A 15,440-nucleotide genomic window follows, 5' to 3' on the forward strand; every position below is an offset into this window, starting at 1 on the left:
TTATAAGTGAGGTTTTACTGGAACAGCCACAGGCTGCAGCTGCAGGGCTGAGTAGTTGTGTCGGAGACTAAGATCCTTTAAGAAAAGGTTTACCAACCCGGACTTAAACTGCAAATAATGTCTTTAAACTGTCCCTTTTTAGGATAATTCACAGCAATCTCACCTAAATACCAAAGTTACAAGGAGTTTCATAAGACGGCTGGATATATTATATTAGTCCGTTAACTGTAACCGAGCGTTGCACAAACCCTAGCACGGGGGACGTAGCATTCTTTCGCCTTGCGCTGCACTACGGGTTTAATGACGCAGATCACAAATCGGGACTTTCTTTGGCCGTGCACAACGGTAATTTTTTAAATTTGGTGTTATTATTTTAAAAACAGGAGTGTGTACTTAAAAAAAAATCAAGATTTTGGCTGTTCATAGAAAGAAAGGGAGATGGAGGAGCGCTGGAACCGCATTCCTGCAAGGCAACCCTGAGCTAGAGTGACTGCAACACTGAGGCTGAGCATCGGGCCACACTTCACACGGACTGCACTGTGTGTCAACAACTTCTAGAATGCCAGTTCCTTTTCTTATAGCAGAGCTGGGAGGACATGAAATACTAGTTCTGTGAGTGCCCACATGAAAAGTAGCAAAACAAGAGGCAGACAGGGAAGGGTAAATATTTGTTAACACTCAGCTCACTTGTTACCTGACTGTGGTGGGCATGCAAGCTCACAGCTTTAGGTTTAAGCAACGGCCTCTAGGAAAATGGCAGAAAAAAATCAGAGATATGTAAGAGCCAGAATGACCAGAAAGGGCAATAGTTAGTTTCTCGATGCTCACAAACATCAAGTGGTAGTGATCTCCCCATATCTTCAAATGTGTCCCTACTCCTATCTTGGGTAATTTTGCCTATTAAAAAGCTTCTTTGTACTATTTTTGCAACTTCTATGAGTCTATATTTATTTAAAAATAAAAATATTTTTTTAAAAAGCATTTCCTTGCACTGGCTAAAAATCTGTATTCCTTTCTGTACCTTAATTTGTCCTCAATTGTATATGACAAGTTTAATCCCTCTTCCACCAGAAAGCTCTTCCATCAACTCCCTTGCCCACATCCCCACCAAGAGTCTCCTTTCTCAAGGGCTCTCTTATCCTATAGAATATTCATTCAATCAGCAAATATTCATTGAGCATCCACCACAAGTACAGTACGTTCTAGACTCTGGGGTTATAAAAGTGAACTATGGTCTTAACTTGTGGAATCAACACTAAATTATGTCTAATAATCTCACATAAGTGATCATTAGAATTTCCAGTGGCCATATCATATTGCTAATTTTATTACACTTATAGTACACTAATTCCCAAATTCTCCCTCTTATTCATTGCTCAGACGTATGCTCAAGCAACTAAGTTACTGGATCCAAATTTCTTTATGGTCATCCTTCCTAAATGTTATATTTTTAGAATCTGCCCTTTTCAGTCTATCAAGAACTTCTAGAATGCCAGTTTCTTTTCTAACTTAGCTCACACCCTATTCCTTCTGGTTTCTTGTTGCCTATAAATCTGATAAATATATCTCTCTGTATAATCATCTGAATTAGTCATTAAAATGTTGAACAGGACAGTAGTGAGGTCCCTAAGAACCTATGGCATAGGTTACCAGCATGCACCCAGTCCACATGGACTCATTATTCAGTGCTCTGCGGCTTCCCTCACTCAACAAGCTATGAGTTGCCCTAGCCAAGGTTGCTCAGTGGTTAGAGCGCCGCCTGCAGAGTGACAGGTCCTGTGTCAAGGGCCAAGGGTCGCAAGCTCCACCTCGGGCCCCGGTTGGGGCGGGTGCCAGAGGCAACCAATCAATGTGTCTCTCTCACATCGATGTTTCTCTCTCCCTCCCTTCCACTCTCTCTGAAAAACAATGGAAAATACCGTCAGGTGAGGATTAAAAATAAAACAAAAAACAAGCTATGAGTCACCTGATGCCACTGTCACATCTACATCTGTCCACCAAAATAATATTGGGTTTAGGCCAAACACCTTCCCAAAGTTCAGATATAGCATGTTCACCAATTTTCCTTAATTATCTTGCAAGAAAAACTTTTTTTTTTTTTTTAAATGAGAAGATAACAGTTAAAAGGGATGAACAGCTAAAGGAGGGTAGGTCACTATGTAGCTTCTAATATAAATGAGAAAGCTTTATAAATAAATACTAGATATACTTTTCTAAAAAGAGAAAATCAGTTTATGGAAGAAGGTACCATTATTTAAAAAAAGAAACGTTTTTTAATTAAGACAATTTATCTAGTTATATGAACTTTTATACATATTGTATCTTTGACTAAGGTGCAGTTCAACAGCTAGCAAATTTTATCACTGGGAATTGTTTTCTATTGTTAAAGCCAAACAACTTTTTTTTCCCAACTAAAAGTTTCTTGCCTTCAATACAGTCACTGGTGGTTATTTTTAAAAATGGAAATGTCCTCAAATTTCCATAAGTATATTTGAACTCTATAAACTCTACCATTCATACCAGAAAATTTGGTTGAAATCACTTTTTAAAATGCTAATATATGTGAATAAAGCATGAAACATAACACAAATTAACATTTACCACTTGGAATTGAAATATGAAAAGTAGATAAACCATGAATATGGAAATGATTGTTCTCTGGCACAAAATCTGAAAGCATTTTATACGTTTTAAGTAAATTTTAAGTAAACATTCAGAGTATCATTTTTAAGCTTTAGAATTAACATCCAGCAGAAGTCATTATACAGACACAACCTGGGGTTCTTGATAATTTGGCAAAAGCTAAGAATACAGTTGATTTTTTTGTCTCACTAAGAAAAACAACCAGTAACAGTGCACACAAGTTAATGTGAGGTATGTACAACTAAGAAAATAAACGAGAAACACCTCAGACCTCTTCGTGTAGACGAGTGTTGTTATGTTCATTAAAGCCAAATTTTTACTATTTATATCTTTTATCCTAGTAGATGATAAATCTACCTTGAAAGTAATAAAACAAGATTTCCTGCAAAATACTCTAAATTTGCTGCTCTGCACAAAAGCATAACCCACCACCCTGCCGTGCATCGTACAGGAAACTTAAAAGGTTTTTATTTTACTCAGCAAAGACGTCTTGAACACAGGTATCTATAAGGTGTGGACTTACATCCTATCATGCTATGTCCTATTTTCCTATTTGCTATAGTTCTTTTGTTCTCAAAATTTAGTTTTGAAACTGGAGAATGTTAACCTCCAGAGAAATTTATTTCCTTTCAAACTGTGTACCTGAATATATTTCTGCTGTGTTTCATCATTCAAAACATGTGCAACATGCTTGGAGAAAATCTTTTCCCTACCCATTCTGGCATGGATACTAACCACAGTGACACTGATGGGCCAAGGGGCGTTTCCAATGACCATCTGAAGATAAGCTTCATTAGCCTAAAAAAGAAAGTTTAAGAAGAGATCAGTAAAGCAGAAATACTGTGCTGGTCCAAATTTTTATTTCAAGTATTTCACAGGTCTTTATGATGTAATTTTCCACCTTTTAAGCATGTTGAAAATATTACCATCCCCCTTACTCAAACAAAAGAAATTAAAATACAGGACGACTGACTGCTCAGGACCACAAATGTCCATGGAAAAACAGAAACCAAAGCTAACCTTGTGAGTAAAAAGACAAAGATCCCTCTGCAGCCTCTGAGCACTGAAAATGAATGCATTTCGATCTGGAACTGCCAGGTAGCTAATCCGATGTCCTGACAGAAACTCTAGTGTGGATCTCCTTCCTCCCTGGTCTCCTCCACAGAAGACAGAGCCTCACTAGTTTTGCACAATCCGTCCTGAAACTATGTCCACTCCCTGCACAGCACTGAGACCTCTGAAAGCAGCGGGGGCTCTCACGCAGCAACGGTTACATGGGGCCCAGGGCAGATGTAAACAGAGACCGAATGCTGCCCTTGAGTCAAACAGCTGGAGGATGAGATCAGTTCACTTTGCCCCCCCCCCCCCGCCCGCACCTGCCGAGAACCTGACCATGACCGCTACAAGCTGTAAAGACGGTAACCAAAGAAAGCAAAGGGCTCTTTTTCCAAACCAAGCCTGGCGACTTGTGAGGAAGGAAAAGAGCAAGAAAAAAAAAGAAAGCAGGGAAATTCTAGAAAACCCCGAGGGTCTCAGGGAAGCCTGTATCGCCAGGCCTCAAAGAGATTTTCATTTAAAAACATCAAACACCTATGTGATTAATATATAGAATTGATTTAAAAAACAACAATCAGGTACTACAAATAGCTCTATTCAATTTTTTAAAGCTAATTTTAAAAAGGTGTATACACATTTTTATCACTGATTCCCATGTATGTGAGTTTTAACACTGGACATTTACTGATAAAATTTCCAATATTTAGATTCCCTGAATTTCCAAAAAAAAAAAAAAAAAAAACCAACCAAAAAAACACCTGTTCAAACAGGTTATTAAGTTTCTTGGTTCTTTCCGTAGTTTACATAAAATAAACTCTCACCTGATTCTCATATATGAGAATGAGAAACGTAACCAAAGGAAAGGCAAGTGATCTGAATTCTTCGTGCAGTGATGGTGGCCTATCCATCCATTCCAGTGCTGTCCTTAGTAAGCAGCATGCGACTAACAGAAACTATTCAAGAATGAAGTTCATAGCTATAAAACAAAAACATATTCTTGGTGAAACTAACTGGCTCTCATATAAAGGGCATAAAAATAATACTTTAGCCTCATTAGCATGAGGCTCTGATCAAGGAGACCACCAGTCACCCAGGAATGCAAGCAGTCCCTTCTGAGTTCAGGTACTCTGAGCACAGAAATAAGCAATGTCATTCCCACTTTTCTATCAGGGCCTGTCTACTGTTCTGGAACTGTCACTGTAACTACCGCACTGAAATTCTCTACTACTACTCTCCTGGGAGGCACAGCCACAGAAGCCCCCTCTCCACCCTCAGCTCATGGACCACCAAGCAGTGTCCCATTTCCAATCTCCACTACTGAACTAGGCCCTTCTAGTCTTGTTCCCCTCCCCCAACTGACAGCCTTCCACTCCCCTTTCTAATCTGTACCCCAGCAGTGCTTGGCCACCAGAGCTCTTGCCCCATGCCACCTCCTCCCAGAGCCCATTCAGGAGGAAAGACACTGGAGCAAGGGGGAAATCTTCCCTAACAAGAGTTCTGCTATGCTGCAGTCCCGCAGTGGGGGAGATGAAGGCTAGGAGCCTGACTTGGAACATTTTCTCATAGAAACAAGTATAAAAGTTGGTCAAATTACATTGTATCATTAGTACAACAGTCCAGCTATATTAAGAATTACGTTTTTACACCATGGAATACTACGCAGCTGTAAAGAAGAAGGATCTCGTACCCTTTGGGACAGTATGGAGGGACCTGGAGAATATTATGCTAAGTGAAATAGGCCAGGCAGAGAAAGACAATCATTACATGATCTCACTCATATGTGGAATCTAAAGAACTTAATAAACTGATGAACAGAATAGATTCAATGACATGGAAGCATAGATGAGACTGACGAATGTCAGAGGGATGCAGGAGGGTGGGTGGGTGGAGGGGGAGAGAGTAACCGAAGAATTTATGTGCATATATGCACAACCCAAGGACAGGGACAATGGTGGGGAGAGGGACTGGAGAGGGGGAAGGAACAGGGTGGAACGGGTCATTGGGGAGAAAAAGGGACATCTGTAATATTTTAAACAATAATAAAATTAAAAAAAAAAAAGAATTATGTTTTTAAAGCTGGCCTGCAAAATGAACCTATATAACATTGTTTCTATGGAATAATTTATTCTAAGCCATAACCACCAATCTATACATTTTGAAAGTCCCATTCATGAAATGAACATTACCTATATCCAGTATATGATCTGAAGAATCTTTACACCTACCTTATAAATGACTAAAAAATGCAGTGTGGCCTGAAAGTTTACTACTGAATGACCAACAATAAAGCTTACAAAACATCAAGGGGGAAAAGGTGTTGTTGTTTTTTACTACTAATTCATTTTACATTTATTCCTAAATCTCTAACTTAAAACACTCCCACACTAAATGAACATATTATGTACACAATCTAGATAGACAAATAACCATATTTCCAATGCACAGCATGGTAATGTACATATTTTCTCTGCAATGTGAATTTAATGATATCTGTTATGGATTTCTCAATATCAGCAGGAAGATTCTGGAAAAGAAATAAAAAACATAACTAATTTTGGAAGCTCCTGTGTAGTTATAGACTGCATTTATTCTAATTTTACATATTCTATTTTTTTAAAGTCTGTTAATAAAAGCACTTTTTGAGAAACCTCACCCTTTTCTATAACATTCTGAAAAGGGTCTAAGAGAGGACTTGGTCTGTTTCTGAGTAGCACTCTTCAGTTTACCCTGCATACTGCGCTTCACATAATCTCTGGCATTCAATTCTTTAGCCCAAACACCAAGGACCTGTTGAAAGAGTGGGTAAAATTAGACTGCAATGCCACCCAGTGGTTGAACAGGTTTAAAGTTCCTTAACACACAAAACAGTAACATCCTTAGAGTAAATTTCTCAACTGATTACAATATCACCCACTGATATTTAATGAATGAGCTATGCCTGCTTATTCTGCCATGTTTTGAAGTAACGCCTTTGGCAATTCACAAACTTTCTTATTCTATATATATTCCTTGCCCAAAGACCATCAATTTTCCCCTAAAAAGAATTACCAAGTTACATGAATAACTATTTGATAGAAATAAATTTTTACTCGTATTTATATTACATAAAATTCACCCCACCTAGATTATCAGCCATAATACCATATGTGCTGTGATATGTAATAAATCCCCCAAGTATGTTGTTGTATTAGTATTTGGAGTTTCTACTTTTGCAGTAGAGACAATAATTCAATTAAAAATTCCCACTAAACCTGGCCAGTGTGGTTCAGTTGTTGAGCATCAACCTATGATCCAGGAGATCAGGGTTTGATTCCCCGTCAGGGCTCCATCCCCCGTAGGGGGCGTGCAGGAGGCAGCCAATCAATGACTCTGTCATCATTGATGTTTCTATCTCTCTCTCCCTCTCCCTTCCTCTCTCTGAATCAATAAAGACATATTTTTTAAAATGTATGGAAAGTAAAAGAAGTATGTGTCTATTTGGGTTAAAAAAAAAAAAATCCCACTAAAGCACCTAACTAACTAAAGGAGAAGGAAAGGAAAGAACAGAAATAAAAGAAACTATGACCCATTACCTTCCCGCCGCCCCCCCCCCCCCCAACTAGAACACCCTTCTAGAGGCACGTAAACAGTGAAGGCTGAGGAGAGCACACTCCCCCGGTGGCATTCCCTGTGCATCCTATACAAGGAGAGGCTGTCACTCTAAGAGAAAATTCTAGTTCGTTCATAACTAGTTCGCAAGTCCTATCTAGTTCCCTGTCATTCCCTCAATAGATTCAGAATCTTGACTAGTGTAACTATGTAGTATTTAAACTGTAAAACGAAGTAAAAGCATTTCTTGCACTTAAATCTCATGTCCTGAACAAAAATAATTTGTAAATAAATGCTGAAATAAATCTGGAATTTGCACACACTCTACCTAAACAACTAAAGACAGAATTGTTGAGAAGAAAGAAAGATAGAACGAGCCTATCATAGAAAAATAAGCAGCTGTCTATAGAACTGAGAAAATGAGCAATTTCTGAAAGATTCTGATGTGTTTGCTTTGATCACTGCCAATGTCTTCCCACCTTCTTCCCTTCCTTACTGTCATTACCTCTTATAAAAGCTTCTAGAACTCTCCCCTCACTGCACTTCCCCCTAGTGTTTTAAAAAATGTAACTCCCCAAACTTCTTGTTCATTCCACTGCGGCAATTCTCTTCTTTGTGTTTACATTAGTAAGTGAGCTTTAAAGAAAAGTGCCACGAAGAACATAATGCATCATCTTCAGTTAACCACTATGTCCAAGTGCATAGCAATATCACAAACAATGTGCATGCCAGAAATGTATATTGAGTGTTCACTCCCCAGTCTTTAACCCCTAATAATCCAAAAATATAAAAATAGTTCTTCACCAAACAAAATGCCCTCCTTTCTTAGCCTAAAAGTACATACCTTAAGGAACTTGGTAATGATGTCCATGTCTTTGTGATCATCACCTTTTCCTAAAGATTCTCCCAATGCCCTAAGAAAAATAATGCCCCTGCTCATTAGTAAAGAGCAACGACTGAATATATATGTTATCAACACTGGTCTAAACATGGCTCTTTATTACACAGATTGTCCAATTTCTATTTTAAAACCTGATGGAATTTCTAGATATTTTTTAAAAAAACAATAACTTGCCATTTAAATTTTGAAAGCATGTTATCTTTTATGAATCAAAAAACAGAAGAGTAAATATGAGAAGTAACCACTAATGCATATGAGATTTCTTTTCAGGGGAACAAAATTGTTCTAAAATTATATTGTGATGACGACTGTACCATCCCATGAATATACTAAAAAACATTTAATTGTATGTACACTTTAAATTGGTAAATTGTATGGTTTGTGAATTTCTCAATAAAGCTGTTAAAGAAAAGGAAAGGGGGAAAAGCCCAGAACTGATTGCTCACACCAACTTTCCAGTAAAATTTAGGGTCCATAGATAGGTGTTAGGGTCAGGGGTACAATTAAAAGGACACCCTCCTCCATCATGATGTCCACATGTTCAAGAGCCAGGAATGAAAGGAAAAATACAACTAACACTTTACATTTTATTAAGCATTAAGAGCTTTAAACTAAGCCATATGTTTGCTAGAGTTAGATATTTGGATGATACAACATTGCTCTTTATTTGAGATTACATATATCACTCCACATTCAACAGACTGTCACTAATTAGAAAGCAAAAGACTGCCCAGTGTTGATAGGAATTGGGGATGTAAGATACATCCAGTGGGTAAGGTACAGACTGAGACAGCCATTCTAGGGAGCAACTTAGCAGTACTTACACAAGTTAAATATATAAACCAAACAATCCCACTTCTGAGTTCATAGGGGTGATGTATAAGATTATTTATCACAAAGCTGTTTGTGGTAATAAGGAGCTGTGAGAAATCTAGTTGTCCATCATTTTGGTTGACCAGAGGTAAAAGTTAGTGAATGCCACAGGGTATAAACTATTACTTAGCAGTTAAAAGCAAAGGTTTAGATGTACATAAGGCATAAAGGATGGTTATTAAAAATACAGTTCAAAGTATAAAAAGGAAAAGTAAAAAGCCCAAAGAAGAATTTCACAGTACAACCACTTATGGAAATCAAAAGCACATGCTCACAAAACACTACTAGTTTTAGAAGACCACAAACAAATAAAACAATGCACATCAAACATATTAGAATGACTACTTTTAAAGGCAGGAAGTAGGGGAATGTGAGTAGAGAATGAGAAATAAAGGGACTGACTGAATGAAAGCATGAAATGAAAGAAGGGCCTTTGTAATGACCAAAGACAAGAGTGTACTCTGAACTGAGCGCTCCAGTGAACTCAACCATTTGCTACAGGGAATGAAAGGTATGAGGGGGAAATGAGGTAAGGTGGGTGTAGTGATTATCTCTAACTCTTCAATGATGGTGTTTTCTTTATGAAATTTCAAATCATTCTGTGTGTCTTCCTCTCCAGGTTCTTTTTTTTTTTTTTTTAATATATCTTTATTGATTTCAGACAGAGGAAAGAAGAGAGAGGGAAAGAGATAGAAACATCAGTGATGAGAGAGAGAGTCATTGGCTGCCTCCTGCACAACCTCCTGCTGGGGATCAAGCCCGAAACCTGGGCATGTGCCCTGACCAGGAATGGAACCTTGATCTTCTGCATTGTAGGTCAATGCTCAGCTGCTGAGCCATGCCAGCTGGGCCCTCTCCAGGTTCTTGATCACCCAGAAGTTCATTGAGGTATTGCTGATAGATCTTATCCAAAGCTGTTTTCAGATCATTCCTCAATCTCTGAGAAAGGTGAAAAATTACACCTTGTATGAAAGTTCACAGATCTTTCTCTTGATTTTTTCACTAATAATAAGTATAATTCATCTCAGACTATCAGTCAAGATGGTGAAGTAGGTAAACACTGAGCTTGCCTCCCTCTTCTCATGACCACATCAAAATTACAACTAAATGATAGAACAACCATCATTGAGAACCACCTGAAGACTACTCTGAACTCCCAAAACATTAAAAAATAGCAATAGTATAAAACTAGTGTCTAATCTATATCCAAGGCTATCACTACATTTCTAATAGCAGCAAATTCCACAATCTACTCACATCCAGTTTGTGACCATTTAATAAAAATGGAAGTCTTAAAGCTTGACCCTTACCATACACCATATACAAAAATTAACTCAAAATGGACCAAAGACCAAATGTAAGAGCTAAAACTATAAAACTTAGAAGAAAACATAGAGAGAAAGCTTCATGACATTGGATTTGGGAATGATTTCTTGTATACAGCACCACAAGCACAGGCAACAACAACAAAAATACATAAATTGAACTCCATCAAAATTAAAAACGTGTATGCATCAAAGACTACCAATAGAGTGAAAAGATAACCCATGGAAAAGGCAGAAAATATTTGCAAATCATATATCTGATAAGAATCGATATCTAGACTACATAGAAACTCCTACAACTTAACAACAAAAACAACCAACACGATTAAAAAATGGGCAATAGACTTGAAGGGAACACATACAAATGGCAAGTAAGCAAATGAAAAGATGCTCATCACTAGTAAGTAGGGAAATGCAAATCAAAACCATAATAAAATTCTATATCCAAGGCTATCACTACACACCCATTAGGATGGCTATGATAAAAATAAAGCAAAACAAACAAACAAACAAACAAAACTCAGAAAATAACAAGTGGTGGCCAGGATATGGAGAAATGGAACCCTGTGTATTACTGGAAATGTGAAATGGTGGAACTGCCATGAAAAACTGTTGGCAATACCTCAGAAAGTTAAACATATCCACACCAAGGAATATTATAATTAAAATGTCAAAAGTTAAAGACAAGGACAGAATGTCTACTATCAACAAATCAACCAACAACAAGTGCTGGTAAGGATTTGGAGAAAAGAGAACCATAGTACAATGCTGGTGGGAATGCAGACTAGTGCAGCCACTATGGAAAACAGTATGGAGTGCCCTCAGAAAATTAAAAATGGAACTGCCATTTGACCCAGTGATCCCACTTCTAGGAATATATCCTAAGAAACCTGAAACACCAATCAGAAAGAACTTATGCACCCCTATGTTCATAGCAGCTCAATTTACAATAGGTAAGATCTGGAAACAACCCAAGTACCCATCAGTAGAGGAGTGGATAAAAAATCTGTGGTACATTTACGCCATGGAATACTATGCAGCTTTTAAAAAGAAGGATCTCTTACCCTTTGGGACAGCAAGGATGGGACTGGAGAGTATTATGCTAAGTAAAGTAAGCCAGTCAGAGAAAGACAAGTACCACATGATCTCACTCATATGTGGAATATAATAAACAAAATAAACTGACGAACAAAATAGATCCAGAGACAGAGAAGCATGGAACAGACTGAGGGATCTCAGAGGGAAGGCGGGGGTGGGGAAGTGGGTGGGGAGAGATTAATCAAAGGTTTTATATGCTTATATGCATAACCTATGAACACAAACATTGGTATGGGGAAGGCTTGGGGGTGGGGTGGATGCAGGGTGAAGGGGATCCGTGTGGGGAAAAAGAAGACATCTGTAATACTTTCAACAATAAAAATAAATTTTAAATATATATATATATTTAATTAAATACAAGGAAAGATTTTAAAAGGAGCAAGAGGAAAACAACTTGTTATACACAATGAAACCCATATAAGACAATCAGCAAGTTTTCAGCAGGAACTTTGCAAGTCAGAAGGGACTGGTGCAATATATTCAAAGTACTGAAAGAAAAAACTTCCAACCAAAAACCCTATACCTGGCAAAGTTATAATTCAGACTTGAAGGAGAAATAGTTTTTCAGATGAGCAAAAGCTAAAGGAGTTCATCACCACTGAACAGGCCTTATAAGGAATGTTTAAGGGATTTGTTTAAGCTAAAAAGAAAGGGTCCTAATTAGTAACTAAGAAACAATATGAAAGTATAAATTTCACTAGTAAAGGTAAATATAGAGAAAAGGTAGTGAATTAATCACTTTTTAAAGCTAGTATGAAGGTTAAGACAAAGGTAGTAAAAATTATAACTGCAATAATAAGTTAAGGGTTACACAAGGCAAAAAGATGTAAAATGTGATATCAAGAACATAAAACATGGGCTGGGTAAAGTAAAAATGTATGGCTTTAGAATGTTTTCAAAGTTAAGCAGTTATCGACTTAAAATAGAATGATCCAGTTACAGAATAAATAAGTCATGAGTATGTAACATACAGCATGGTGACTATAGTTAATACTGTACTGCACATTTGAAAGTTGCTAAGAGAGCAACTACCAAAAGTCCTCATCAAAAATAAAATTGGGAGGGAGGAAACAAGATGGCGTAGTAACAGCTGCACCCGCCGCCTCCCACAACCACATCAAAATTACAACTAAAACACAGAACCACTATCACTCAGAGCCGCCTGAGATCTAGCTGAACAGAAGCCCCACAACCAGGGAACTGAAGGAGCAGCGAGACCGGGAGGAGGGGTGGAGACGCGGGCAGATCAGGGCTGGATCGAGGAGATGAGGCCATGGGCCCACACCCGGTGCCACAGTTTAAACCCGAGAGGGGATCTCTGTGGTGGGGGTTTCCCAGAGGAGCGAGGGGTCGCAGCCCCACAGCAGGCCCCCAGCCCAGGGCTCCAGGGCCAGGAAGAGACATCCCCATAACTCCGGGCTGTGAAACCAGCAGGGACTGTGGCTGAGGGTCTCGGAGGCTGCAGGAGTCCCAGGCAGCTCCTCTTAAAGAGCCCGCACACAGACTCACTCAGACAAGCACCAGCGTCAGGCAGCAGCCTGAGAGGAACCTGGGACACTTGGGGAGGAACTAATCTGCCTATAAATCAGGGCGAGGGGTGGAGGGGCAGCTTTCTCCCAGGCAGAAGAGCTGGCAGAGGCCAGTGCTCCTTTGGCAAGCCCTCCCCACACACAGCCAGCAGGCAGGCACCATATTTGAATCTCCAGAATCTGATACACCTTTGGCCGCAACCTGGTGATTCCTGGAGGCCACGCCCCTACCTATCTGCAAGCTCATCCAGGCCATTTCCAGGGGCTTTTCTGTGCAAGTGGCTTCTCAGGCCTTATGCTTAGGACTTTCCTAAAATCTCTCAAACAAGCAGCAGCATGCCCCATAGGGCTTGATAAGTGGCTCCAGGCCTGGCACTAGTGGAAACCTGCATTAGTTCATAGCTTGGCCTCTCTTGGACACCTCCAAGCCCAGCACAAGTAGCAGCCATCTAATGTTTGCTATGTAGCTCATGCTGGGTGGCCTTGGGCAAGGCACTGGCAGAGGCTGACTTTGCATCTCCTGGGAGGCCCCAGAGACAGTGCACTTGGTGGTCAGACTCGACCATGCTGGAATACAACCCTACCACATCCACAAGTGACACACTCAAGGGAGGCACTTGAACACCAAAGCTCCACTGAAGTAAATCCTGCTCCATAAGGGTGTCTCCAACACACCAGCTCTTTGGCCGTAGTTGCAGCTGGTTCTCACAGCTGATTGGCCGGCGGGGGGAGGTTAATTCCTCCCAGTGACGCCAACAGCAACCAAGGCTCAACTACAACAGGACAGTGCACACAGCCCACACAGGGGAGCACCTAGAGGGCCCAGCTCAGGTGACTGGGGAGGCTGAGCCACTGGACCCTACAGGACATCTACTAAACAAAGCCACTCTACAAATTTCAGGAGACATAGCAGCTCTACCTAATACATAGCAACAAACACCTGGAAGCAGCCAAAATGTGGAGGCAAAGAAATATGTCACAAAGGAAAGAACAGAAGAAATCTCTAGAAGAGGAACTAAATGAAATAGATCCAAGCAAGCTAACAGATACAGAGTTCAGAATTTTGTTTCTAAGGATGTTCAAGGATATTAGTGAGACTATTACGAAAAAAAGTGAGACCATCAATGACCTAATAAAGTACCTATCAGAAAGGAAGGCTACACAAACTGAAATGAGCAATGATTTGCAGGGAATCAACAGTAGAGTAGAGGACGCTGAGAATCAAATCAGCAATTTGGAACATGAAGAAACAAAAACACCCAACCAGAAGAGCAAAAAGAAAAAAGAATCCAGAAATATGAAGATAGTATAAGAAGCCTCTGGGACAACTTCAAGAGGCCCAACATTCATATTATTGGGATGCCAGAAGGAGAAGAAAGAGAGCAAGAAATTGAAAACCTTTTTGAAAAAATAATGACAGAAAACTTCCCCTACCTGGGGAAAGAAATAGACTTATAAGTCCAGGAAGCACAGAGGGTCCCAAACAAGAGGAACCCAAAGAGGCCCACAGCAAGACACATCATAATTAAAATGCCAAAGGTAAAAGACAGAGAGAATCTTAAAAGCAGCAAGAGAAAAACAGTTAGTTACCTACAAGGGAGCACCCATACGACTGTCAGCTGATTTCTCAACAGAAACTTTGCAGGCCAGAAGGGAATGGCAAGAAATATTCAAACTGGTGAAAAACCTGGAACTACAACCAAGATTGCTCTACCCAGCAAAGCTGTTATAGAACTGAAGGTCAGTAAAGAGCTTCACAGATAAGAAAAAGCTAAAGGAGTTCATTGCCACCAGACCAGCACTACAGGAAATGTTGAAGGGTCTTCTTTAAGAAGAAGCTAATGAACAAAAGAATCTGACGAACTAAATAGATCTAGACACATTGACGCAGGCAACAGATGATCATATTTCAGAGGAAAGAGGGAAGGGGGGTGGAGGGTGGGAAGAGATTAACCAAAGAAGTTATATGCATATATCCATAGCCCATGGACACAGTCAATAACGGGGTGAGGTCTGGGGAGGGGGTGGGAGCAAGGTGGAAAGGGTCAATTGGGGGGGAAATGGGAATCTGTAATACTTTCAACAATAAAGATACATTTAAAAAAATAATAATAATAAATAAAATAAAATAAAAATGATAACTATGCGTGGTAATGGATATTAACTAGACTTACTGTGATCATTTTGGAACATATACAAATATTGAATCATTATGTTGTACACCTGAAACTAATACAATGTTATATGTCAATTATATCTGATTCTTTAAAAATGTACAAATAAGAAATTCTATATTATCTGACAAAGGCTTGAACAAGATTAGAATAGAGCAGGTTGTAATAAACTAATATTAAAAGCTAGAAGACTTTTCAAGTAATGAAACATGAGTAGCAGAAAAATTAAATGAGATAAAAATTTAATAGTTCA

At 39.1% G+C, this 15,440-nt stretch overlaps 1 protein-coding gene across 1 annotated transcript; it reads right to left on the reverse strand.

Annotated features, from left to right (window-relative positions):
- PRPF18 (pre-mRNA processing factor 18) lies at nt 1-15,196 on the reverse strand. Its single transcript, XM_087821919.1, has 9 exons — nt 15,188-15,196; nt 9,913-10,000; nt 9,620-9,683; nt 8,132-8,219; nt 6,158-6,223; nt 4,515-4,520; nt 3,286-3,441; nt 695-745; nt 1-75 (listed from the first exon to the last, which is right to left on the reverse strand). The coding sequence occupies exons 1-9, from the start codon at nt 15,194-15,196 to the stop codon at nt 1-3; spliced, it is 603 nt and encodes a 200-aa protein (XP_087678045.1).
- Nucleotides 15,197-15,440: the final 244 nt, after the last annotated feature.

The sequence above is a fragment of the Miniopterus natalensis genome, chromosome 1, assembly GCF_054644295.1.
Source record: "Miniopterus natalensis isolate mMinNat1 chromosome 1, mMinNat1.hap1, whole genome shotgun sequence".
NCBI classification, from domain to species: Eukaryota; Metazoa; Chordata; class Mammalia; order Chiroptera; family Miniopteridae; genus Miniopterus; species Miniopterus natalensis.